This window comes from Amphibalanus amphitrite, unplaced genomic scaffold, assembly GCF_019059575.1.
Source record: "Amphibalanus amphitrite isolate SeventyFive unplaced genomic scaffold, NRLGWU_Aamphi_draft 000079F_arrow, whole genome shotgun sequence".
NCBI lineage: Eukaryota > Metazoa > Arthropoda > Thecostraca > Balanomorpha > Balanidae > Amphibalanus > Amphibalanus amphitrite.
This window is the reverse complement of record NW_024881575.1, coordinates 941,417-965,829: the sequence shown is the minus strand read 5'-3', so window position 1 is coordinate 965,829 and position 24,413 is coordinate 941,417. Positions and strand designations below refer to the sequence as shown.

The 24,413-nt window shown below is 46.7% G+C and overlaps 1 protein-coding gene across 1 annotated transcript; it reads right to left on the bottom strand.

Moving 5' to 3' along the window:
* Nucleotides 1–1,095: 1,095 nt before the first annotated feature.
* Nucleotides 1,096–8,232, bottom strand: LOC122379508 (elongation factor Ts, mitochondrial-like). Its single transcript, XM_043361773.1, has 2 exons — nucleotides 7,980–8,232; nucleotides 1,096–2,648 (listed from the first exon to the last, which is right to left on the bottom strand). The coding sequence occupies exon 2, from the start codon at nucleotides 2,620–2,622 to the stop codon at nucleotides 1,663–1,665; it is 960 nt and encodes a 319-aa protein (XP_043217708.1). The 5' UTR covers nucleotides 2,623–2,648; nucleotides 7,980–8,232; the 3' UTR covers nucleotides 1,096–1,662.
* Nucleotides 8,233–24,413: the final 16,181 nt, after the last annotated feature.

The window sequence follows — 24,413 nt, the reverse complement described above, 5'->3', positions numbered from 1 at the left end:
TTCATATTTTGACACAAGGTGTCAAATTGATGCAGAAGAAGGTACTGAAAGTTTGGCGTCGATACATCAAGCAGTTTGGAAGTTATTGCAGAAAAACGGGAGGGGGGGCTATGAATAGCCCCCCCCCCAGTGGGGCGCGGGTTAATTTGACATTTGATGACCTCTGGTTACCTGACCTTTGACCTGACCTGAAAAAATGACCGAAGTGTTTTCTTCTTCTTCTTTTTTGACGCTCTTCCGATTGTCGCTTACTGCGTGTCACTACGTGGACCAGGAGCCGAGTTAGACGGGGGGGGGCGTAAAAACGCCCCCCCCCCCAGCACTCGGCGGAAAGTTCAGGCCACCAGCACGCGCGCGGGCTAACCTGCGCACGCACAGTGACGTCTCGCGTCACAGAGGAAAACAAAGTTTATGGCAGAAACCATAGCTGAACGTTTGAAAGGTTTGAATCTTGAAAATCGGCCCGAAAAGTTTCGGGCATAGCGCGGCGACGACGCGCCTCCCTAAAGCCCGTCTCCCTCACCCATCACGCAAGCAGAGTTCGGCGGTAGTTAGTCCAACGCGGAGCCAGTCAATTGCCTTCTAAAAAGCCTGACAGATGAGATGAGATGAGAGAGAGAGAGAGAGAGAGAGAGAGAGAGAGAGAGAGAGAGAGAGAGAGAGAGAGAGAGAGAGAGAGGGGGGGGGGGTGCAATATGCTGTGCACTGGGCTGACAGGTTATCTGAAATATTTTCATAATGAAGTTCAGACAGATGGCTAACGGATAAAGGGATCAACCAAACTAAACCCTTACCGCGGCCGGCAGACCAATCTTCGCTATCTGACAGATAGCTATGTTGGTTGATGATAGGATAAGGTTTTATTGGGGTTTATTGGCCACCAAGTGTGACAGAAGTAAATATGTAGAAATAATGGGCAGCATGCGGTAGCCAAGTGTTCCGTTTTAAATCGCGCAGGGTGATGGGTTACCCAAAAGCTGAGGACTGAGGAGGGACGTTGAAGACACCACGCGATAGCAACTCCAATCTAAGGCATGCTCCAACGTCACTAGTTGGTGCCTATCTTTGAGACAGAATGGTGTCACAGAGACCTACTGCGCTGTTTTGGATGTATTGGACTTGGCTCAGTAACAATCAGCCGATCCCAGCGACCTCCAGCTGGCAGAACCAGCAACAATACGGTCTCAGTTGGAACACCACGGTCTCAATTCAGACATACGCATTCCGCAGCATCCGCTCCAAGTGTAGACATCCACTCCGCAACAATGTCGCCTCTAAATCCACTCACCAACAATAAAACATATACGCTTCAAGAATTCTCTAATTGAAAAACGTACCGTCAACTTAGCCAGAAGTAGAACATTGGATAAATGGCATTGCGAAGTTTAGATCAGAAAGTAAGAAAAATGCGACGGTATTTGCGATAACAGCCGAACAAATCCCGAACGTATCGATAATTAGGGCTGACCATACCTTTTGCACCATACCCCACCCCCCGTCCATACCTCTTGGACCAACAATATCGACTCGCCCGGCCGGTGGCACGCGTCCCTATGTTTCATCTGACCCGTTGCGGGTGCCGCCTGCCGGCGGTTCCTTTTCACCCGGCGCACGGCGGCCGGCACAGTCTGACCCAGTTCGCCGCTGAGCCGTGCCCTCTGCTCAGTCGGCGGCGGCTGCTGTCTCACCACACTCCATCCGCAGGAAGCTGATGACACGCGCGTTGTTCTGCGCCAGGTACTCTCGCACGGTGAGGTCCGGCTCGACGAGGAACTCCTGGTCGAGCAGGCGCGTCTCAGCGCGGCCGTCGCTGTCACTGCCGCTGCCGGCCGGCGCGTCCTCTGGCGGCCGGTCGGTGCTGCTCTCCGGCGCCGGCTCGCCCAGAGTGCTCGGCGCCATGCCGACTATGTGCTGACACAGGTTGCGGCCGAACTGGCGCGGGGTTAGCACATCCTTTCCTGAGTCGAACATCTCAAACAGCACGACGGCCGCGTAGCGCCCGGCGTGCGAGCCGCTGCGGTCCGAGCTGTGGCCCGGGTGGACGTACGAGGCCATGTGGGTGGCGGGTCCGGCGCGCACCAGGGCCGCCCGGCCCAGCGTCACGTTTTCGCCCAGCTGCCCGATGGCCAGCGCCACCCGGTCGGGCAGCGGCCGGCCGTCGCTGGCCACCACGCGGCCCAGCTCTGTTGGCGTGACGGTGTCATCCGGCTGGGCGTCGGCCAGCGACAGGCAGCCGGCCGCCGCCTCGCGCACCAGGTCGTCGAACACGGCGTTGCGAGCCACGAAGTCGGTCTCGCAGTTGAGTTCCACCATGGCGGCCGAGCGGCCGAGCGCCGCCACGCACACCAGGCCCTGTGGCGTGGCGCGCGCGCCGAGTTTGTTGGCGCGCGCCCAGCCCTCCGCCTGCGCCTGTGCGCGCAGCCACGCCTCGGCCTTCTCCAAGTCGTAGTCGTGCTGCTGCAGCGCCTTCTTGCAGTTGACGAACGAGTAGCCGGTGAGCTTACGCAGCTTAGCCAGCTTGGCCTTGTCGCCGCCAGCGGCAGCGGCGGCCTGCAGCGGGAGCTGGCTGGTGGAGAGCCGGCGGCCGGCGGCGGCGCCCACTACTCCCCGCAGCAGCAGCATGGCGGGGCACTGGAGCACACGGGGCGCTGCAGCAAAACAGAGTACACAGGTCAGGACAGCCGGTAGCTCTGTGAACAGTAAAATGTGGTGGGCCTTTCCTCATGTCCAAGTGCTGTCTGTGGTCTGTGGTCAGCTAGACAGACCTAAAATGATCTTCAAAATTATTAACCCGCGACCCGTTGGGGGGGGGGGGCAAAGGGCCCTCCTATGGTTTTTCGCAGATAACTCATAAACGGGTGCGAATTTCGACTTAAAACTTTCAGTACCTCTCCGGACATCAATTTTACACACCTGAAAAAATCAGGTCCCAGGTCATCTCAGGTCACGAGCTATAGGGGTCAAACTGAGGTCAAACTGAGGTATAAAGGCAAACAAAATGGCTATCTTGAAATTTCCAAAATATGGAAATCCCTAGATCTAGGAATTTTCATCTCAAAATTTAGATTTCTTGAGATATTTTGATATTTGGGAAATTAAAAAAAAAAACGGAATATGTGTCAGAGAACACCTTACGGGCCTTACACATGCCAAAAATTAACAAAATATCTCTTAAACTGCCAGAGATACAGCCATTTGAATGACTGAAAAGTAGCGACTGTTCTTATGACGTCACAATATTGTCGGTACTTGTGCTTGAAATCAGTCAGGAGTAATATTTATGATACTTATCTACCTCATCCTGACTGAATATTATCCTTAACGTGAGTAAAGTCACTTTAACGTTTAAAGAAAAAAATGTTTTTCGTTGTAAGAGCCGGTACAATTTGAACTTATTTGAACTTCCTGTGACGTCTGAGGTCCAAGAAAAATTATCAAGGAGGTTGCTGTGGTTGCATTTATATGAAATGTCTTCATAAATACTCGAATATTCACAATTTAGCACGCCTTTCCTTATATTTCTGATTGGTCGAGAGGCTGACCTCTGTTGTGATGTCACAGGTCATCATCAACTCAGGTGACTATCCACATGCCAGGGCCGTGTTCGGGTCCGCGCAAAATATTTTGCAGAGAGTGAAGTCACACATGCGATGACGTCAGTCACCTGGCTCCGCCCCTCTCAACCGGCCCGCAAAGCCGAGGGCCACGCGACATGTGGCGAACCGTGGCGCGGATTGACTGGTGGGTTAAGCGGCCCGGCCCGGCCCGGCCTGTAATGCTTTTGAGAGGCTTATATCTCAGCAACCGCTGGACCGATTGGCCTGCGGTCTTTTTTGCTGGGTAGCCCCATTCCTTCTACCCCGTAATTGACTACTTTTGATACATCTCGGTGACCGTCCAAGCACGAGCCACGTGAAAAGTCAAGGGTGTCCAAGCCGTTTTGCAAAAGTAGTGATTTTGAGAGGCTCATACCTCAGCAGCCGCTTGGGCGATTGTCTTGCGGTACCTAATTTTTGTAGTGACCTGACCTGACCTCGCGGTGACCTTGACGCGCACCCTAATGCATGGGAGCAATATCATATTCCATGTTTGAACGCTTGAAACCACGAAAAGACTGCAAACGCGCAGCTAATGCGAGCCGACATATGCCGAATCGCGATTCCGGCCAAATATGGTCTCGAAAAGAAGTCACAGGTCAAAGGTCATTACGGTCAGGGTCATGACATTTTCAGAGAAGGTGTAAAATTGACTCACGCGAAGGGTGAAAATTTCGTCGCGGTCAGACGCTTTTACGTGAGTTATTCGTGAAAAACCGGGGGTCCCTTCGCCCCCCTGTATGGTACTAATGTTTACTAATCTCCAAAGCCACAGCATCGGCGAATCGATTTCTGCTTTCTTTTTGCAAAATGAAAAATGCGAAACGACAATGGTTTTTTTTTTAATAATTTAACTGGTAAAACATTCAGAATTTTTATAACCTAGGATGATATTATTATGCTGATGTTCGGCAAAATCGTAAATTAACTTTTGATTTGAAGTTTCGTAGAGAAGCTCCGATTTCACACGATTCAAATATAGTGATAGTTGAGGAATATGGTGGGTTTTAACGTAAAAATAGTACAAAAAGTAGGTGAACTCCCAATTTTAACATTAAATTACTCGTGACTCAGACCGAATTTCGAAAATCTGATTTCATTTTCGTAAAGTGGAGTGCTGATTGATTCTACCAAATATCAAATTTTGTATTTTAGCTGACTATTTACCTTTTAACCCACGCCCCGTTGGGCTCTGCCGAGCAACGCGCCCCGTTGGGGGGGGGGGGCATTTTGCCCCCCCTAAGATCTCGAGAACCACGCAACCTAGCGACAAGCGACAAACGGTGTTGGATAGCCCTATCAGGGAACTACCTTGTGACCCAATTTTTTTTACCTAGGTCAAACCGATGACGTCACAGGTCAGGTCAAAGGTCCAATTTTCACCGTTTACAGGCATTTCAAGAAATGCGTTGTAAAATCGAGTAAAATGCATTTCATTGAAAATCATTGATGGGGAAATGTTCTTCAAACACATATTTTGCTATTTGAGGTCACTGATACCAGGTCAGGACACAGAGGTCAGGTCACGGGGGGGGTCACAATATGAAAGTGTCGTGTGATACATGTTTTATGGTCCATTTTACATGACAAATGCGATTATGTGGGTCAGGATGTCCGTCAAGACAGCCCATATTCAACCCAGATTCAACCCGGATTCAGCCCAGATTCGGGACACCTCCGATCAAGCTGAAACTCGCACACAATGTAGGCCATGACTTGTCCAATCCACAGTCCAAGTCATTCGGCGGCACTCCCAGCCGTTTGACCTACAGACGTCAGCAAAGGTCACGTGGCCCAAATTTGCACAGCAGATTGTGGCCCACCCAGAAGAGCTAGAGCGCTAAAAATGGCACCAATCGACTCGCCAGCATCTAATCTTACTTTCCCAACACTCATTTGACCTCTCAAGGTCATGCGATGACCTAAGGTCATTTGTGGGCTATGTCGAAAATACACTTGCACAGCAGTTTTCGAGTAGATGGATTGACCGAATTCCAAATCAAAGCACATCATCGGGTAGCCCATAGGCCGTAGTAACTTTCCTTGAAAACCGTTTTTCGATATGTGACCCCGTTTGACCTCGGCAGGTCAAAATGTGCAAATAAACGAGACTCAATACGTCGCAGCCCGGATTCAGCCCAGATTCGGAACACCTCCCATCAAGCTGAAACTCGCACACAATGTAGGCCATGACATGTCCAATCCACAGTCCAAGTCATTCGGTGGCACTCCCAGCCGTTTGACCTACAGAGGTCAGCAAAGGTCACGTGGCCCAAATTTGCACAGCAGATTGTGGCCCACCCAGTAGAGCTAGAGCGCTAAAAATGGCACCAATCGACTCGCCAGCATCTAATCTTACTTTCCCAACACTCATTTGACCTCTCAAGGTCATGCGATGACCTAAGGTCATTTGTGGGCTATGTCGAAAATACACTTGCACAGCAGTTTTCGAGTAGATGGATTGACCGAATTCCAAATCAAAGCACATCATCGGGTAGCCCATAGGCCGTAGTAACTTTCCTTGAAAACCGCTTTTCGATATGTGACCCCGTTTGACCTCGGCAGGTCAAAATGTGCAAATAAACGACACTCAATACGTCGCAGCCCGGATTCAGCCCAGATTCGGGACACCTCCGTTCAAGCTGAAACTCGCACACAATGTAGGCCATGACATGTCCAATCCACAGTCCAAGTCATTCGGTGGCACTCCCAGCCGTTTGACCTACAGAGGTCAGCAAAGGTCACGTGGCCCAAATTTGCACAGCAGATTGTGGCCCACCCAGAAGAGCTAGAGCGCTAAAAATGGCACCAATCGACTCGCCAGCATCTAATCTTACTTTCCCAACACTCATTTGACCTCTCAAGGTCATGCGATGACCTAAGGTCATTTGTGGGCTATGTCGAAAATACACTGGCACAGCAGTTCTTTTCACATTGTGTACGAGTTTCAGCTTGATCGGAGGTGTCCCGAATCTGGGCTGAATCCGGGCTGAATCTGGGCTGAATATGGGCTGTCTTGACGGACATTGGGTCAGGCAGCCTTTGGGGCCAGCTTAGGTCATGTTTTGCCTTTTGGTCAAGGTCAGGTCAAGGTCAGGTCAAATTAGGTCAAATTACAAAGTTAATATTTTTGCATAAAATGGGTATCGAATCCAGTTAATTTCATACCTTTTATGACTTAAACATTTTTCTGTATCTCTAAAGCTGTAGGCCTGACAGCTCTTCCCGTGAAACCTTTTTTTGGGTCGAAAATGGCAGAAATGACGTCACTCCGACGTCATTAGCGGCCAGCCTATCACAGCCTTTGGAAAAAAATTGGTCACAATGTACAAAAGCTATTCACAAGAGGGTACTGAATGTTTGGTGACGATTGGCGCAGCTGTTCTGGAGATGTATCAAAAATAATAAAGGGGGCAAAAAATGCCCCCCCCCCCCACCTGGAGAGTTAAGGTGTGTTTCAGCCCAAATGAATATATAGATAAATACAAACTATATTTGCATGAAACTAAACCAAATAAATAAAAAAGCAAGCAGGTAGTCAAAGGAAAGAACAGAGAAATCTGAAATTTTCTCATTTGGAAATTGATTAGGTTTGACTTTGGCTACATGCAATCAAAGCATGTGGCAACTGGCAAGGTACCTCACGAGTCACTTAGCTTAGTTAGATTTTGTTATCTTTAGAAAATGTAAAAAAAAATCTTAAAAAGTACTGAACTCTGAAGTGATTTCATATATCCCCCTTTCTTGTGCTTCATGAGGATCATTATGTAGTGGCACAATTTTGATTTTGGATGCCCAAAATGCCTCATTAAGTTCAATGCCATGTTTCTTTTTTAGGCTGGCAGGAGAAACTTTCATGTATTGTATAACCATATGAAACTGTGCGCTCAAACCTCACGTAACCAAACCTGAAACCTACCAATCACACACTTATTGTCTACTTAAAACCCGGGTACCATGGCTGCTTCACAATATAAAACCAGCTTACATGGTACACCTACCTCAGGCAAAAGCAAGGCAAAAGGTGACAGACACCTTATAAAAAAAAACATTAACAATAACCGAGTTTACATAGGGATTGTTGTAAGCTTACAGCTCCGCCCATTGCCATGATGTTGCAATAGATGCCAATGGTGCTTTACAATGTACGAATTGATGCCTTCTGCATATGTCTTAAGGTGAAGGTGAATAAAATCCTCGTGCATCAGATGTAAAGAAAAATAATGGCCCAAAAACCTTATTTGTCTTGTACAAGTAACCCAATTTTACCTGGCCTGAAGCAAAAAAAAAAATAGAATACCATGATACTGACACCAGGCACCCCATCTTGATCTGTAGTGTTTCAGTTGAAAAAGATGCATGATGCTTCATATATCTACTCACAATGCAGTTGAAAATCGTCTGAACTTGAAGTGCTTGAAAAACAGTGAAATCGGTTCACACGAATTTACCGGTGTGAATCAAAGTTCAAACCGTTCAAACCAAGAATAAAAATGCATTGGAATTATTTCGTCCAGATTTCTCCTGTTTCTCCTCCTTATTTTCGTCACAAGAGCGCACGGTTTAGAAAGCTGCCAATTTCAAAGGCTACCATATTACATCTGTCATGGACAACACTATTCGACCGCCACCCTTGCAGCCATTCTATAACTCAGGAACTACGGGACCGATCGGAACGAACGAAACACCATTCGAATCAGGGGGTACGATTTTATCAGCCGTTTCGAAGCTCGTGACCCCAGGTGACCTCGGTGACCTCAAGAGGTCAACTCGGCATTGACGCCTATTGCAGCCATTCTATAACTCAGGAACTACTGGGCCGATCGCAACGAAAACACCACCAGTCGAATCAGCGTATGTGATTTCATCAGCCGTTTCGAATATGGTGACCTCAGGTGACCTAGGTGACCTCAAAAGGTCAACTTAACGTTTTCGCCTATTGCAGCCATTCTATAACTCAGGAACTACTGGGCTGATCGCGACGAAAACACCACCAGTCGATTCAGCGTATGCGATTTCATCAGCCGTTTCGAATATGGTGACCTCAGGTGACCTCGGTGACCTTAAAAGGTCAACTTAACGTTTTCGCCTATTGCAGCCATTCTATAACTCAGGAACTACTGGCCCGATCGCGACGAAAACACCACCAGTCGATTCAACGTATGCGATTTCATTAGCCGTTTCGAATATGGTCACCTCAGGTGACCTCGGTGACCTTGGGAGGTCACATGACCGTTGTGGCCTATGGCAGCCATTCTATAATTCAGGAACTACTGGGCGGATCGCGACGAAAACACCACCAGTCGATTCAGCGTATGCGATTTCTTCAGCCGTTTCGAATATGGTGACCTCAGGTGACCTCGGTGACCTTGGGAGGTCACATGACCGTTGTGGCCTATGGCAGCCATTCTATAACTCAGGAATTACTGGGCCGATCGCGACGAAAACACCACCAGTCGATTCAGCGTATGCGATTTCATCAGCCGTTTCGAATATGGTGACCTCAGGTGACCTCGGTGACTTTGGGAGGTCACATGACCGTTGTGGCCTATGGCAGCCATTCTATAACTCAGGAACTACTGGCCCGATCGCGACGAAAACACCATCAGTCGATTCAGCGTATGCGATTTTATCAGCCGTTTCGAATATGGTGACCTCAGGTGACCTCGGTGACCTTGGGAGGTCACATGACCAATGTGGCCTATGGCAGCCATTCTATGTGACCTCCCAAGGTCACCGAGGTCACCTGAGGTCACCATATTCCAAACGGCTGATGAAATCGCATACGCTGATTCGATTGGTGGTGTTTTCGTCACGATCGGCCCAGTAGTTCCTGAGTTATAGAATGGCTGCCATAGGCCACAACGGTCATGTGACCTCCCAAGGTCACCGAGGTCACCTGAGGTCACCATATTCGAAACGGCTGATGAAATCGCATACGCTGAAGCCACTGGTGGTGTTTTCGTCGCGATCGGCCCAGTAGTTCCTGAGTTATAGAATGGCTGCAATAGGTGTCAATGCCGAGTTGACCTCTTGAGGTCACCGAGCTCACCTGGGGTCACGAGCTTCGAAACGGCTGATAAAATCGTACCCTCTGATTCGAATGGCGTTTCGTTCGTTCCGATCGGTCCAGTAGTTCCTGAGTTATAGAATGGCTGCCATAGGCCACAACGGTCATGTGACCTCCCAAGGTCACCGAGGTCACCTGAGGTCACCATATTCGAAACGGCTGATGAAATCGCATACGCTGAATCGATTGGTGGTGTTTTCGTCGCGATCGGCCCAGTAGTTCCTGAGTTATAGAATGGCTGCAATAGGCGAAAACGTTAAGTTGACCTTTTAAGGTCACCGAGGTCACCTGAGGTCACCATATTCGAAACGGCTGATGAAATCGCATACGCTGAATCGACTGGTGGTGTTTTCGTCGCGATCAGCCCAGTAGTTCCTGAGTTATAGAATGGCTGCAATAGGCGAAAACGTTAAGTTGACCTTTTGAGGTCACCGAGGTCACCTGAGGTCACCATATTCGAAACGGCTGATGAAATCACATACGCTGATTCGACTGGTGGTGTTTTCGTTGCGATCGGCCCAGTAGTTCCTGAGTTATAGAATGGCTGCAATAGGCGTCAATGCCGAGTTGACCTCTTGAGGTCACCGAGGTCACCTGGGGTCACGAGCTTCGAAACGGCTGATAAAATCGTACCCCCTGATTCGAATGGTGTTTCGTTCGTTCCGATCGGTCCCGTAGTTCCTGAGTTATAGAATGGCTGCAAGGGTGGCGGTCGAATAGTGTTGTCCTCTGTCATTGGGGGTGAGACTAAATGCTTACTTCGAAATCTAAGCTGCGTTGCGGCATTGGCGGTTATGTGCGGCGTGTGTGCCGCATGATTAGTAAGCGGCGACCACTAAATGAAAAGCTCAATAGCTTTAACCTGTTTTCAATGGATAACACTGCATACGAAAAATGTCCATCGCTCTCGTCATAGGATATTTAGATTTAAATAACTAACTTATCTATATCATTGTTTTGAACCAAATTAATACTTTCAACTTGACCCTCGCCCGTATTGGTGTTTTTCCAGCCACAATCGCCACGCCGATTGTGGATTGCTCTTGATCGTCAATACATACATACATACATACAACGCAAAAGGTTTCGCCGTTTGCCGTTTCGCTCCTGATCAAGCTAGAGCTTCGCGGAAAAAACGAGCGTGTTGCCAGTGACGAGAGGAAGCCGATGATATCCAATTTTAAGGTCCTAGGTCATCGGTTGACCTTTCAGGTCAGGTCATTGACCCAAAAGGCGGGAAAGTTGGGACCTGTTAGAACGTCGTAGTGTGGCTGCTATGGGGTTTTTCGGGGTGCTGATCACGAATATCATGCTAGTTTTGATCACAGATGATGTCTTCATTCATTTAGGCCAGGTCGGGTTAGGTCAGGTCAGGTCAACCAGTAGAGGTCCTGCCGGGTATTTGTAGTACCTAGGTGTCAACCGCCTCTGACAGCCTCGTAACATGTTACGAAGGCACCAAAACTACTTTGTAAACGTTCATGTGGTTGCTTAATTCGAATTCAGCTCGAAAAACTGGCCTAGAAACATGTCAAACTCGAAAAAGTGAACCGAGGTCACCAAAGGTCAATGACCTGACCTTCAGGTGACCTTGACACCCACCCTAATGCATGGGGGCAACATCATATCACATGTTTGAACGCTTGAAACCACGAAAAGACTGCAAACGCGCTGCTAATGCGAGCCGACATACGCTGAATCGCGGATCCGGCCAAACATGGTCTCGAAAAGTAGGTCACATGTCAAAGGTTATTTGCGTCAGGGTCATGAAATTTTCAGGGTAGGTGTAAAATTGATCAACGCGAGGGTACTAAAAGTTACGTCGTGATCGGCCGCTTTTTACGCGAGTTATTCGCGAAAAACCGAAGGGAGTCCGTTCGACCCCCCCCCCCCCTAAAGGGCGAGGGTTAACTCACAGTCCGAACTCCGGACAAGTTCAGTCTTGTTTGTGAATTTGTCGGAGCATCACCTAAATCTAGTGGAGAGATGATGGAGGGAAACTAGGGGAGGGAGTCGGTGACGGTCAGGGGCACTACAAGCAGAGCAGTCATAAGCTGGTGACAGGGCTGATGTACCATGTTTTGATAGCATGACTGAAACAGACTTTTTGGGTTGCCAGGAAATCGCATGTGAGAGCCTATTGAAATTCTTACATCGGCCTTTGTATGCACCAGTCGTATACAGGTGCGGGATTTGGCATACGATTTCCAGACAATCGAAAGACTGTTTGGAGCCAACGAAGGAAGGAATGAGTGAGTACTAAGTTGAAAGCATTAATTTGGTTCAAAATGATGATGCAGATAACTTAGTTATTTAAATCTAAATATCTTATGACGAGAGCGATTGGCATTTTTGGTATGCAGTGTTATTCATTGAAAACAGGTTGGAGCGTTTAAGTTTTTAATTTAGTGGTCGCCGCTTACTAATCATGCGGCATACACGCCGCCCATAACCGCCAATGCCGCAACACAGCTTAGATTTTGAAGTAAGCATTTAGTCTCACCCGTCATTGGTCGGTCAAACTCATAGATATACAGACTGTATATCTGCATATTTACGTCTGGACAACGAGTTGCGTTGGAGAGGCCGGAAATAGTGGCATCTATGGTCAAACTACATATATAGGGGAGAGTGGGGTAATTTGGCCGGTGGTGTAAATTGGCCGCCCCCACCTGTACGATGTCTTATAAAAGTGAGTCAAATAACTCTAGTCTCTATTCATTTGTCATGGGTAGAAATAACTGGAGGACAAATGTCAAAACTTTGCCCCTCGTAGTTTTATTCAAAATAAATAAAACGTTAATTTCATTAGAAAATGGTAACTTTTACTTCTGTTTACAAAGTTGTATAACATGTAGTATTTGGGCTAAAAACGAATTCAGACATTATAGCGCCATTCTTGGGGGTGTTCAGCGGTTCCAAGAGCAATTTTATCTAATTCCGTAAGGCCGTGATGACTTTATAGACATAAATTTTCAGAATGGCAATATGGGGTAATTTGGCCGGGACTAGTGGGGCAACTTGGCCGGTGCGCTCATGGTCACTATGCTGGGACGGCCGAGTTTTCATGGTCAATTGTACCATAAATGACATGATTCATGACCAACTTTGACTACTTTGATGCCTTACTTCCGATTGGTCAACTGTAAGAGCATGTGACAGTGGCGGCGCCACGAATTTTCGCCAGTGGGGGCAAGCTTCAGGTGACCCGACTGTTGTCTGATAACCCGATCTGCAAACTCCATGAGCTCCTCGCCCCTAGATGTTGCCAATTAGAAATTATCATGGTTTCAGGTTTCATGCATACCTATTGAGCTTAAAGGTAGACTGCCACCTTTTTCCCACAAAACGGTTTTCACTAGAGCTGAGCCACCTATGTCCCAGACTGAAGTCGGTTTTCCGAAATTCGAACCCGTTTGCGAGAAATCGGAGACCAAAGTTCAGTTTGATGCCATTTTTTTAGTCCAAGAAAACCGACATCTCTACTGTTTATCGATAACTTTGAAACATTAATTTTCTTATCTTTTGGTAAATATATGTCAAAACTTTGATTGTTTCGAGATCAGAGAAGAATTTTGGAGTGTCAAAATAAAAGTTAAACTTATATATTCAGTAGTTCATTTTTTCCAAAAAGTGTGGGAAATGGGGTTTAACATGGGCCAGACCCATTCCAAATGAGCCATGATTTTTAAATGTTTTACGAACTTAAATGCAAAATAAATTAAACATGGCCAATTTCTTATGAAATCATATATTAGTAAATCATAAAATACCTTACTTTTTCAAATAAAATGTAATAATCTTATGACCTTGAAGTCTAGTGATGTGTAAACATTGTCGCTAGACATTAACCGATTGATAATTGTATGATAATCGACATTTTTTTTCGCGATTCACGTGATGATACTTTGTCAGGTGAATTCTAAAATTTTGTTTTGTCCAGGGAATAAATCATAGGCCGATCTGAGAAAACTTTTTGAAGGTGGCAGTCTTCCTTTAAGAACCCTCCCGGGTCCGGAACGGGGGTTTTTTCGCCTCCCCTGGCGAATATTTGCGATACCACATGAACGCTTAGGAGTAGAAATACGAAACTTGCTGTACCTTATACCCCATTAATTTGAAATCTTTTGAAGCAAAACAAATTGAACCTAGCCTTCTTGATAACGTCTCAAGGCCGATTTTTTCTAGACTCCTGCACGGCAAACTTCGGCGTCACAGACGTGAACTTCAACCAGCTGCCAAAATAGAGTTTTAGAGATAAAGACAAAGAACTAGCACCGTTGTGTAGCATTTGACCTAGAAAAAATACGTAAGTAACTTTGGTGACCTGAGGTCAGAGGTCAGGTCAACGACCCCGAGCTAAGGCTTTAGTTTTTTTTTCGCAAATAACGTCAACAAAAATAGTCCTAGAGCTATGGCAGCGGTAGGTACCTTCGCATTCGTCTCGTCGAGACGCGTCGAATGACATATATATATTGTTTGGAAAAGGTCAAGTTTTATGTTGACCTCATGATATTCAAACTTCCGCTAGCATTAAGGTATTGGGTGTAATTGTCGACTCTGGCTTGACCTTTGAGTCACATGTGACGGCGGTGATTCGCCGATGCTACGCCACACTAGGAGGACTGTGTAAATCTTCGCGATGCTTACCGAAAGAAGTGAAGAAACTGATCGTTGAGATGCTGATCTTCCCCCACATCCGCTACTGTTTGTCGGTCTGGTCGGGCTGTGGCGTTGTTCAGCGTCGCCGCGTGCAGCGAGTTATTAATCACTGCGCACAGGTGGTTATGGGAGCGCGCCGCTCAGCTCACGTGACTCCGCTGTTGGAGGAGCTCGGGTGGCCCCAGATAGACGAGCTTGTGGCGGAGAGTGACTGCGGTGTTGTTCACTACTTGGTTAACAATACCAGTGCGCCGAGGTGTCTCTCGGAGCGGCTCGAGCGCCGCAGTGACGTCTCTAGTAGGGAGACTCGTGCCACTGAGAGCGACCTGCTCCAGCTGCCGAAACCCCGCACCGAGCAGGCGCGGCGGTTCTTCCGGTACCGCGCCGTTGCACGCTGGAACTCACTGGCCCTGGATGTGCGTGACAGTTAGAGGTCTGCACCGGCCGGCTGCAGCCGCGGCTGGCTGCAGCCCCACGGCTGTGGGCCGGGGCGGCTGCAAATATCTCCAAGAACACGGCTACGGCTGTGGCCACGGCTGTGAGATTTCAAGCTCAATCTTAAGTACTCCAATATAAAATTTTAAATCCTTAATCTCACATTCTGATAAGCAGTCTAGCCTGTAAAAATCATGCAAAGGATGCCCAGCAACATTGAAAGTGGTGAAGCCTTTGAAAACCTGTAATGGTTTTACCATTTGTTGTAGGGGAGTTTGCACTCTGGTACAGAATACTAATTATAGGTACCAATTGTTCCTTCATCATCAAGAGCTTGACAGTTTCAGAAAATGCAGCATGTTGCATTGTCACATCCCTCTCAAATCAATCTCACCTGGTCATTAGGAGAGCACCTTACAGCTATTGAAGATGAGCGTTCAATAATTCTTTCAGGTAATAGAAAAAGAAATCACGCCTAGGTAAAGGCAGGTAAAGGCTTCATAAAATATTATCTAACATAACTCTTAGATGTATTTCTGGATTTTCGGCAAGTCCAATTACATAATATAAAACTGGCGCTTTATGTTCTAACTGGTGTGTGAGTGACCGCTAACAGAAAATGCTGATCAAATAAGCCAATGGAATTAGATTATAAGTGAACATGAACCTTACTTACGGTTAATTCACATGATGGTGAAAACCCTGAACACGTAATTCACATGACGGTGAAAACCCTGAACACAATATTTCTTACGCGAGCTGTTGACTTTACTAATAAAATGACGTCTTCTTCTGAAAATGTATAAATTTGATACTTACTCTTTATTTGAAAGCAAGTTTTTGACTACGTAGCATTATTATTTATTAATTATAATTTTTATGGCTGTTTATAGTGACACAAAACAATTTATTGCCACTTCTTTGCTATTGACGTCATTAAAAACTCAAGTAAAATTTTTGATTAAAAGAGGTAATTGTGGCTCGCACGTCCTTGGGGGATTTGAGCGAAGATCATTATTTGGAAAAATCAAAATAGAAGAATGTTTTTCTTTCTTGGATGCTCACTAGTGTTTTGATGCCTTGCATATCAAATTAGTTTGAGACTTGCCCAGAAGGCTGCTTCAAGTCTGGCATATCACACCCCAGAAAATATGCAAGGTAAGAAAGAAGCAAGAGTTTTGACTAGACAATCTCTGTTTGACAGTCCATCAACTTGAGTTTCATTTTCCATACCTAACATTGATAATGAAAAGCATCATGGTCTGTTGTTCTGTCCCACAACCATGCTTCAGGATTTGGCATTAGATGTCTACACTGCTAGTGCTTCTATTCTGGTTCGTTGTTTATTGTTTCTGTTGTTGTAGGTACCTAGGTACCTACCCATCTTTCTTAACCCCTTGCAAGGGCTTGTGTAGGCAATAGGCATGCGTTGCGCATCAGGCTTCAGGCCTTCGGCCTAAAGCCAGATACACAACCACTTAACCTATGATGCTTCATGAGCTTGAGAATCTATAGCCGATTGCAATGTGCTTTTGGCTATATGTTTCAACTAAAAACAACTTATTATATACTATTTGGTTGCATTTCATTGAAAGTATCCACGGCCGGCTGACGGCTGGCTGCCCACAGTTTGCCACGGCTGTGGGCGGCTGTGGCTGTGGAGCCACGGCTGCGGGGCGGCTAGGCTGTGGAAAATTGCAGCCGTGCAGAACTCTAGTGACAGTAAAACGTCTGCTGGGTGTCGCAGGCGCTTTAGGAAGGCGCTTTAGGCTCTTATATTGTGTGATACCACGTCATACGTGCTGTACTTTTTTCCTTTAACATCTTTACCATTCAGCGTATATGTATTTATGTATTGACACTTGGACAGAATAGCCGTGAATATGGAGTTCCAAACGAAATAAATGATGATGATGATGATCATGTGACCTCGAATGACGTCTGGTTGACTTTGACACATGAAAGGTTGTTAGTGATGATTTCGTAGCCGCGGATCACGATTCTGGCATCCATTTTGCTCTAAGCATTAATTTAGAGCCTCAGGATGGCAAAACATGTCTTAACCCTCGCATGTGTATGGGGGGTCGGATGGACCCCCCCCCCCATGATTTTTCGCGAATAACTCGCGTAAAAAGCGGCCGATCGCGACGAAACTTTCAGTACCCTCGCATTGATCAATTTTACACCTACCCTGAAAATTTCATGACCCTGACCCAAATGACCTTTGACCTGTGACCTCTTTTCCGAGACCATGTTTGGCCGGAATCGCGATTTGGCGTACGTCGGCTCGCATTAGCCGCGCGTTTGCAAGCTTTTCGTGGTTTCAAACGTTCAAACATGTGATTTGATGTTGCTCCCATGCATTAGGGTGGGTGTCAAGGTCACCTGAAGGTCAGGTCAGGTCATTGACCTTTGGTGACCTCGGGTGGCCTCAGTTCACTTTTTCGAGTTTAACATGTTTCCAGGCTAGTTTTGGGAGCTGAATTCGAATTTAGCAGCCATTTGAACATTTACGAAGTAGTTTTGGTGCCTTCGTAACATGTTGCGAAGCTGTCAGAGGCGGTTGACACGTACTACGAATACTCGTCACGACGCCTACTGGTTGACCTGACCTGACCTGACCCGACTTGGTCTAAATGCTTAAAGACATCATCTGTGATCAAAACTAACACGATATTCGTGATCAGCACCCCGAAAAACCCCTTAGCAGCCACACTTTACGACTTTCTAATAGGTCCCGATTTTCCCGACTTTGGGTCATTGACCTGACCTGGAAGGTCAACCAATGACCTAGGACCTTAAAATTGGGTATCATCGGCTTCCTCTCGTCACGGGCAACACGCTCGTTTTTTCCGCGAAGCTCTAGCTCGATCAGGGGCCAAACGGCAAGGGGGGGTCCAACCGACCCCCCCCCCCCCTACACATTAGAAGCTGGAAAACGCCGCACACATGCGAGGGTTAATTATTATGCCTGACTTAAATAAGTGAAATAGCCTCTAGCAAGGATACTCTCTTGTGACTTTGACCTTGTAGCAGCCTTGTATCGTAAGCTAAAGCACAAATAGGGGCCCGCTAAGCTTCAAAACATTTCAAAACATCTCTGAATTTAGTATACAAGGTATAAGAAAAAGTGCAAAGTTTGTGGTCAATTTTGATCACGACCGTGACCTTGAATTTGAATGTTATGCACTGCACGTCATCGGAATCCCCAGACTCTCTTCTTTCGTTTACCATCCATTTTAGCCGGTTTTATGCACCATGTCGTCCTCTGGAACACGTACTTTGAGACCACTACAAAAGTGCCGGTTTTTGCATTGGACCTTGACTTTTGACCTTGAAAATTGACCTGAGGTCAAAAATTTGGGTGTTATAAAATCTTATCGTAGATGCCTTTCGTTTGGTACCATTTTTGTTTCCGTAGCTGCCTTATTTCCTTATTTAAGTACGGAGTTAGACAGGTGTGGGGGTTACCAAGGGCTGCGGTGGTTGGGAATACCCCCGGGCCCGGGCAGGTTAAGGTCGCGAGCAAATAAAACTATAGAACTAAATTGCGAGACAGAAACCTGTGAAAACGTTATGTTGAGATGTAAAATGGTGTATTCCTCAAAACAGTTATCAGTACCTAGTTCTCTTTTTTACCGTAGTGCGAATATATGCGATTCTCTCACACACGATTGATACCAGAATAAGCTCTATTAGGGCGATCCACATACATTTCCAGATAACCGGGATATACATACCTATCTATCACATTTTGTCATACCTCCCTGAGCTCAGTCTCAGTCTGAGGGTTCCCAAAAGAGGGTGAACTCTTCTCTGGCCGATTTTGACAAGCTGCCTCTCAACCTCCTCGAGGTCAAGCTCGAGGGCAGCCTTCTGGTGAATGAAAATGAGTAGGAGAATGAGTGGGAGTAGGAGATATGCGACAGACGGTCTGAGAACGAACGTTCTGCTGATGCACTTGATACGGGGATCGTCAAAAACAGGCGTACTATTATAACCGCCTATCATGAATGTTGCAACGGTCTTCTGTTCCCATTTCAACATCAGCCAAATTTTGTGGGGGCAAAAACATAGTCTTGCCCCCACGGCCTCCTGCCAGTGGGGGCAGTCTGCCCCCACTGCCCCCACGGTGGCGCCGCCCTTGGCATGTGACGTCATCAAAGATTACCAAACGTTTTTTTGCTAATAAATCCTTACATAAAAATGGTACAGCCGCACAAATGGTCTCATTCTGTTCAGCTCGCCAAGGCGCATCGAATGATATGCATGATGACCTTGAAATCACGTGACCTTGAGGTTAAGCGACCTGATGCAACGTGACCTGAGGTCAACCTTTGACCTTGACTTCTCAAGGTCAACACATATATCTTTCGATGCGGACTGACGAGAGAATTACGATGGTACTCAAAGCTTTGGCCTAGCTTGATTACTTCAAAAGTTATTCGTAAAAAACGGTGATCGCATCTAGAGCCGCTAATTTGGCTATTTTGACCCCTGTGACCCCTGAGCCAACCTCCAAAATGCAGCAAATGCGTCATAGGACACACGTCATTGCTGAATCTGAAGCTGACTCGCAATATAACAGAAAATCCCGACCGCAAACTAACACCGGCCAAATTGCCCCACACCCCCGGCCAAATAACCCTGCTAGTGGGGCAATTTGGCCGCCTTGCAGACCTTTGTAATACGTCACAATTTCAATATAAGTAATTACTCTATCATTTCAAGTTCACTGTCCAGTAAAGTAAAATGAATGCGACACCTGCCAGCGTTGAGAAAATGCAGAAATGTGTCGTCAATTTTAAGTTATATCGTTTTCTAAAAAAAAGCGGCCAAATTGCCCCACTCTCCCCTACCCTGTGTCAAACTAGCAGCGAGCAGCGAGCAGCGAGTCCAGCAGCGAGAAACGGGCCATCCCGATTTAGCTGAAAATTTGCTCACAGCGTCTTCTCAGCACGCTGATTCCGAAAATCATGGTCTCTAGGGTGGGATTCTTTACCGTTCTCGAGATAGAATCCTCTAAATTCCTGACCTTACCTCCCATGGCCGGGCCATCCCGATTTGGGATGAAAATTTCCTCACAGAGCCATTCTCAGCACGCTGATTCCGAAAATCATGGTCTTTAGGGTGTAATCTTTACCGTTCTCGAGATAGAACCCTCTAAAGTTTTCGACACCTAACACCGGGCCTGGGCCATCCCGATTTGACTGAAAATTTGCTCACAGAGCCTTCTAAGCATGCTGATTCCGAAAATTATGGTCTCTAGGGTGGGAATCTTAACCGTTCTCGAGATAGAACCCTCTAAAGTTCTTAGCACCCATGACCGGGCCATGGATTACTTATATGGATTGGAAACTCCGCCGATTTTTGCGACATCGGGTACTGCGCATGCGCAGATCGACGTACAGGAATCTCGCCAGTGCCACAATGGCGGCGGACGGCAGTTCTTGGTGCGGCGCGATTAATTGCAAAAACTCGAAGAAGAAAAACCCTGATCTGTCTTTTCACCGAATCCCAAGTGATCCTGAAAGGTTACTGTACATATAGGAAGTGTTTTTTAATGGAAGTTCGATCTAGCATATGAGTAAAAAGCCTCACTGGCGTCGTTGGAGGTTTGGGCCAATACCTACATATCTATAGTCAGGAGATATAAGCCTTTTTTCCAGTGGACCACTTCAAGAGGTTTATTATTTGTCAATCATTAGCTATTATGCTTAGCCAATATGGCAGGACCTTGGACACTTGTCTGCCAGCATTTTTGTCAACGACAACCCCAGGCCAGCTCAGCTGACCCGCCCTGGAGGAGGTCAATCAATGCATCCCCCATCCATAAGTTTTTCCTTGCTAAGGTCATATTACCACCCTGACTGCTGATTAACCCTCGCCCGCACATGGGAGGGGGGGGTGGTTGCCACCCCCCCCCCCCCCAGGTAGTCTTTCTGCTCTGCACTCAACATTTTTAGAGCTAGAAGGCTGATTTGTCGTATAGCTGCTCCTCTATCCTTTCTTGATGTCCACTGAAAATTTCAAGTTTCTGTGATTTTTTGTTTCGGAGATATGACCTTGTTTGTCAGGTCATGTCATGACCCAAATGGCCAATTCTCAACATCTTGCGTTTGCCATGGGCCTTATGAGCTTTTGACACCCTGATTTCGGCCTTTTTTGCCAGTCTTACCTCCCACCTATCATGGAACATGTTGTTCGACGATGTACAGGGGTCAAGGTCAGGGTCAAGGTCAACCTAGGTCATCTAAGATAATTGCGTTTTAGGCAAGCTGAATTTACTTTTTTTGAAGTTTTTTGACTGCATTTTTGGTAAAAGCTTCTCAGATCATGATTTCATGCAATATGGACCCAAAAACAATCGGTGCACACATCAGTATACACACATACACACACAGACATACAAACACATATAATTGACCTTGACCTAACTTGACCTGAAATGACCTCAGCAGCAAAATTCTGGTCGGATAGTGTGACAAAGAGGTTCTAGCTGGCTTGGCACCAGAAAACAGCATCGTCATCGGTATTTGATACGCAGCACACTTGATATCCAACGGTGACCCAAAACAGCAACATTTTTTAGTTTGACCTGACCTGGAAAGTCAATGACTGACCTGAGAAGGTAAAACTGGGTATCATTGGATTCGTCTCTTCCCAAAGAATCTTTTTGGTCTTTACTGCTAAGCTCTATCTCCAACAGGAACGAAAGGGCGCGGGGGGTGGCAACCACCCCCCCATGTGCGTTCTAGGATGGGAAAATGGCATGTGCGGGCGAGGGTTAACCTTGTTTTAATGGGACTACAGTCATTGAATGACTGCTTCCCTACTTCTGCCGTGCAAAGGGAAAAGAGCATAAGTGCGGGCTTCCACACTCAAAACTTTTTTACTACCTCCTGGAGGGTTCATTTTCATCAAACCAGCAAGATAAGAGTATATTGAAAGGGTAACTCTTTGCTACCATTATGTGCATGGTAACGGTACGTGGTTAATATGAACTTATTCGCCAGCGAAGAGTATTATTACCATGCAAATATCAATATTACTCTCGCGATCCAGAACATCACGAAAACTCTTTCCTTCTGGGTATCGTGACTCGTGTACAGATAGTCGTTTCATGCGTGGATCTTGTTTACCCTCGTGAAGATGATATTTGAAATGGAATCACTCAGCCAATCAGAAACGAGATCGGCCGTTTGCGGTTTGAAGGCCGCGCGCATCTGTCAGTTTTCGGCCGTTGGTCTCCGAGAGCGGATGTGAGCAGTGTCGGTGCCGCGCGGCGTGGCCGTTGGTGATTGTGCTTGCGTGTTGTTCATCGCCTATAGAGCCTCTGTGGACATTTTATTGTAAGTACCGATGTGCTAGAGCATTGCATGCCGTTGAGTGGTGCTAACTTGACCTGGTTAACAGGACCCCGTGCACGGCCACGTGGCCTAGGTTGTGAGTACCTACGTACATTAATTTTGTTGTGATGCTACAAGTTTATGCATTTTGTTGGTGACTTTGAAAAAGCCTTGCACTGTAGTGATCCAGTCTCATTATCTCACGCAGACGGGCTACCACCCAGGAACGCCGTCGCTCTCTTCAAATATTGTGCGCTGTGCCTTATCCAATATGAGGGCGCTGAATGTCTTGTATTCACATTCAAAGTGCATTCAAGTTGTATCGTGGTGTTTATTTACCGCTTGTGCATTGCTGAACGCTTCGTATAAATTCGTATGCATAAGTGAAGAGTCTCACAATGTTCATGGCTGGTGTGCCCCTCGTATTGTTTGTACGGAAGCCAAATATACATTGTTGCTCTTGAAGCATGTTTTTTTAGTTGGTGAGCTCCGGAAGCTTGCACAGAAGCTTCGTGAAGCTTCTGAAGCAAGCGTCTGTGAGTCTGTTACCATCCTCTGGGGGGTTTACACTAAAGGAAAGAGTAAACATTACCATGTGACAAAGGGTAGGCCAGAAGAATATGCTCTCTGTAGGAGGGTAAAGCACAGAGTAGATGATGCGTTACTCCCTAGAAAAGGGTTCCGTTTAAGATTTACCCTTTCAAAGAGTGTAACCCAAAAAATGTTACACTCTAGACAAGAGTAAATCAAAAGAGTTTACCATTCAGAAGATGGTAAAAAACGTCTGTGTGTCATGTTACCCCTCCCTGGCGAGTTTACTCTTCATGAAAGAGTAAAATTTACCATCTGGAAGGTGGTAAAAAACGTCTGTGTGTCAAGCTACCATGCTATGGCGGATTTACCCTTCAGGAAATGGTAAAAAAGTTTTCAGTGCACACACAGGAAAGAGGATGCAAGTGCATGCATTCACATTTTGTGTCGGTTCATTTTTTCTGTGCCCAGCAGCTTGCGCTTAAGTTTTTTTTTTTTTTTTGCTTTGCACGACAGACTTGTTTGTTGTTTTAACATGTGCACAGGCACCATCTCATTGGTCTTCAACAATGCGTTAGGATCATTCCATGCATGGAGGTCAAGGTGGAACTAGGTCACTGGGAAATAGTTAAAATGTGTCATTAAGGCTTCTACCATATTGATGCTGCACCCCCCCCCCCCTCCCATCCCCGCCAAGGCAATGGGTGGTAAACATGAGAAGAGAAGATATCATGAAGAACTCAACAGACTATCTTCATGTCAACATCGGACAACTGGGCTCTTTGAGGAGTGAGTATCAGATAGATGAGAAATCGGCGTTCTTTATCGTTGATCTGCCTGACCTAATGTTCTTCTTGTCTTAGATTAGGCGGCATGCGCGCGATCCGGCCAATCGATGTCGATACGAGTGTTTGGAATTCAGATGAGTGAGGATTGGATTACTATAGGTACCGTGTCCACGCGATCACAATCGATGTCTATTTGAGTGTTTTGAATCACCTGTGATTTCGAAATGAATATCATGATGCCATGCGTCACATGTGTTTGTGGATTACACGTAAATACAGAATGACATGCAATGAGTGGAACGATGTTTGAACTAACAGAACTATGGGAGCAGAACTATGGGATTGTGAACTATGGGACTCACGGGTTGTGAGTCACAACAGCTCGCCGTCACAACTTGTGACGGCGAGCTGCGACGGCCTACTGGTGACCGTCCGAGTGTGTGAAAAGCGGCGCCTGGGGGCGCCTGCACAACCCCGGTGCACTGTCACCGCGGGGAGACAAGCTACTAAAGCCCGGTTGGTAAGTGGTATTGGACGTGCGGTGAGTATATGTTACATATTTTCATCGAAATAGTTACCGGGTCACCGCCGTCAGCGTATTCCTGCGGGCGAGCCAGCCGCCGGCCGAGCACATTCCTGTATGTCGATATTCTCGCCGCTAGATGGCAGGCGCGCACCAATGTCGCGGCTGGTAATGGCGCACGCGGGGAGTTTCCAATCCATATATAGTTATCCATGACCGGGCCATCACGATTTGGCTGAAAATTTGCTCACAGAGCCTTCTCAGCACGCTGATTCCGAAAATCATGGTCTCTAGGGTGGGAATCTTTCCCGTTCTCGAGATAGAACCCTCTAAATTCCTGACCTTACCTCCCATGGCCGGGCCATCCCGATTTGGGATGAAAATTTCCTCACAGAGCCATTCTCAGCACGCTGATTCCAAAAATCATGGTCTTTAGGGTGTACCTAATCTTTACCGTTC

Bases quoted from the DNA above. Each gene is read 5' to 3' on its own strand.
- LOC122379508 (XM_043361773.1), bottom strand. From the start codon at position 2,622: ATGCTGCTGCTGCGGGGAGTAGTGGGCGCCGCCGCCGGCCGCCGGCTC.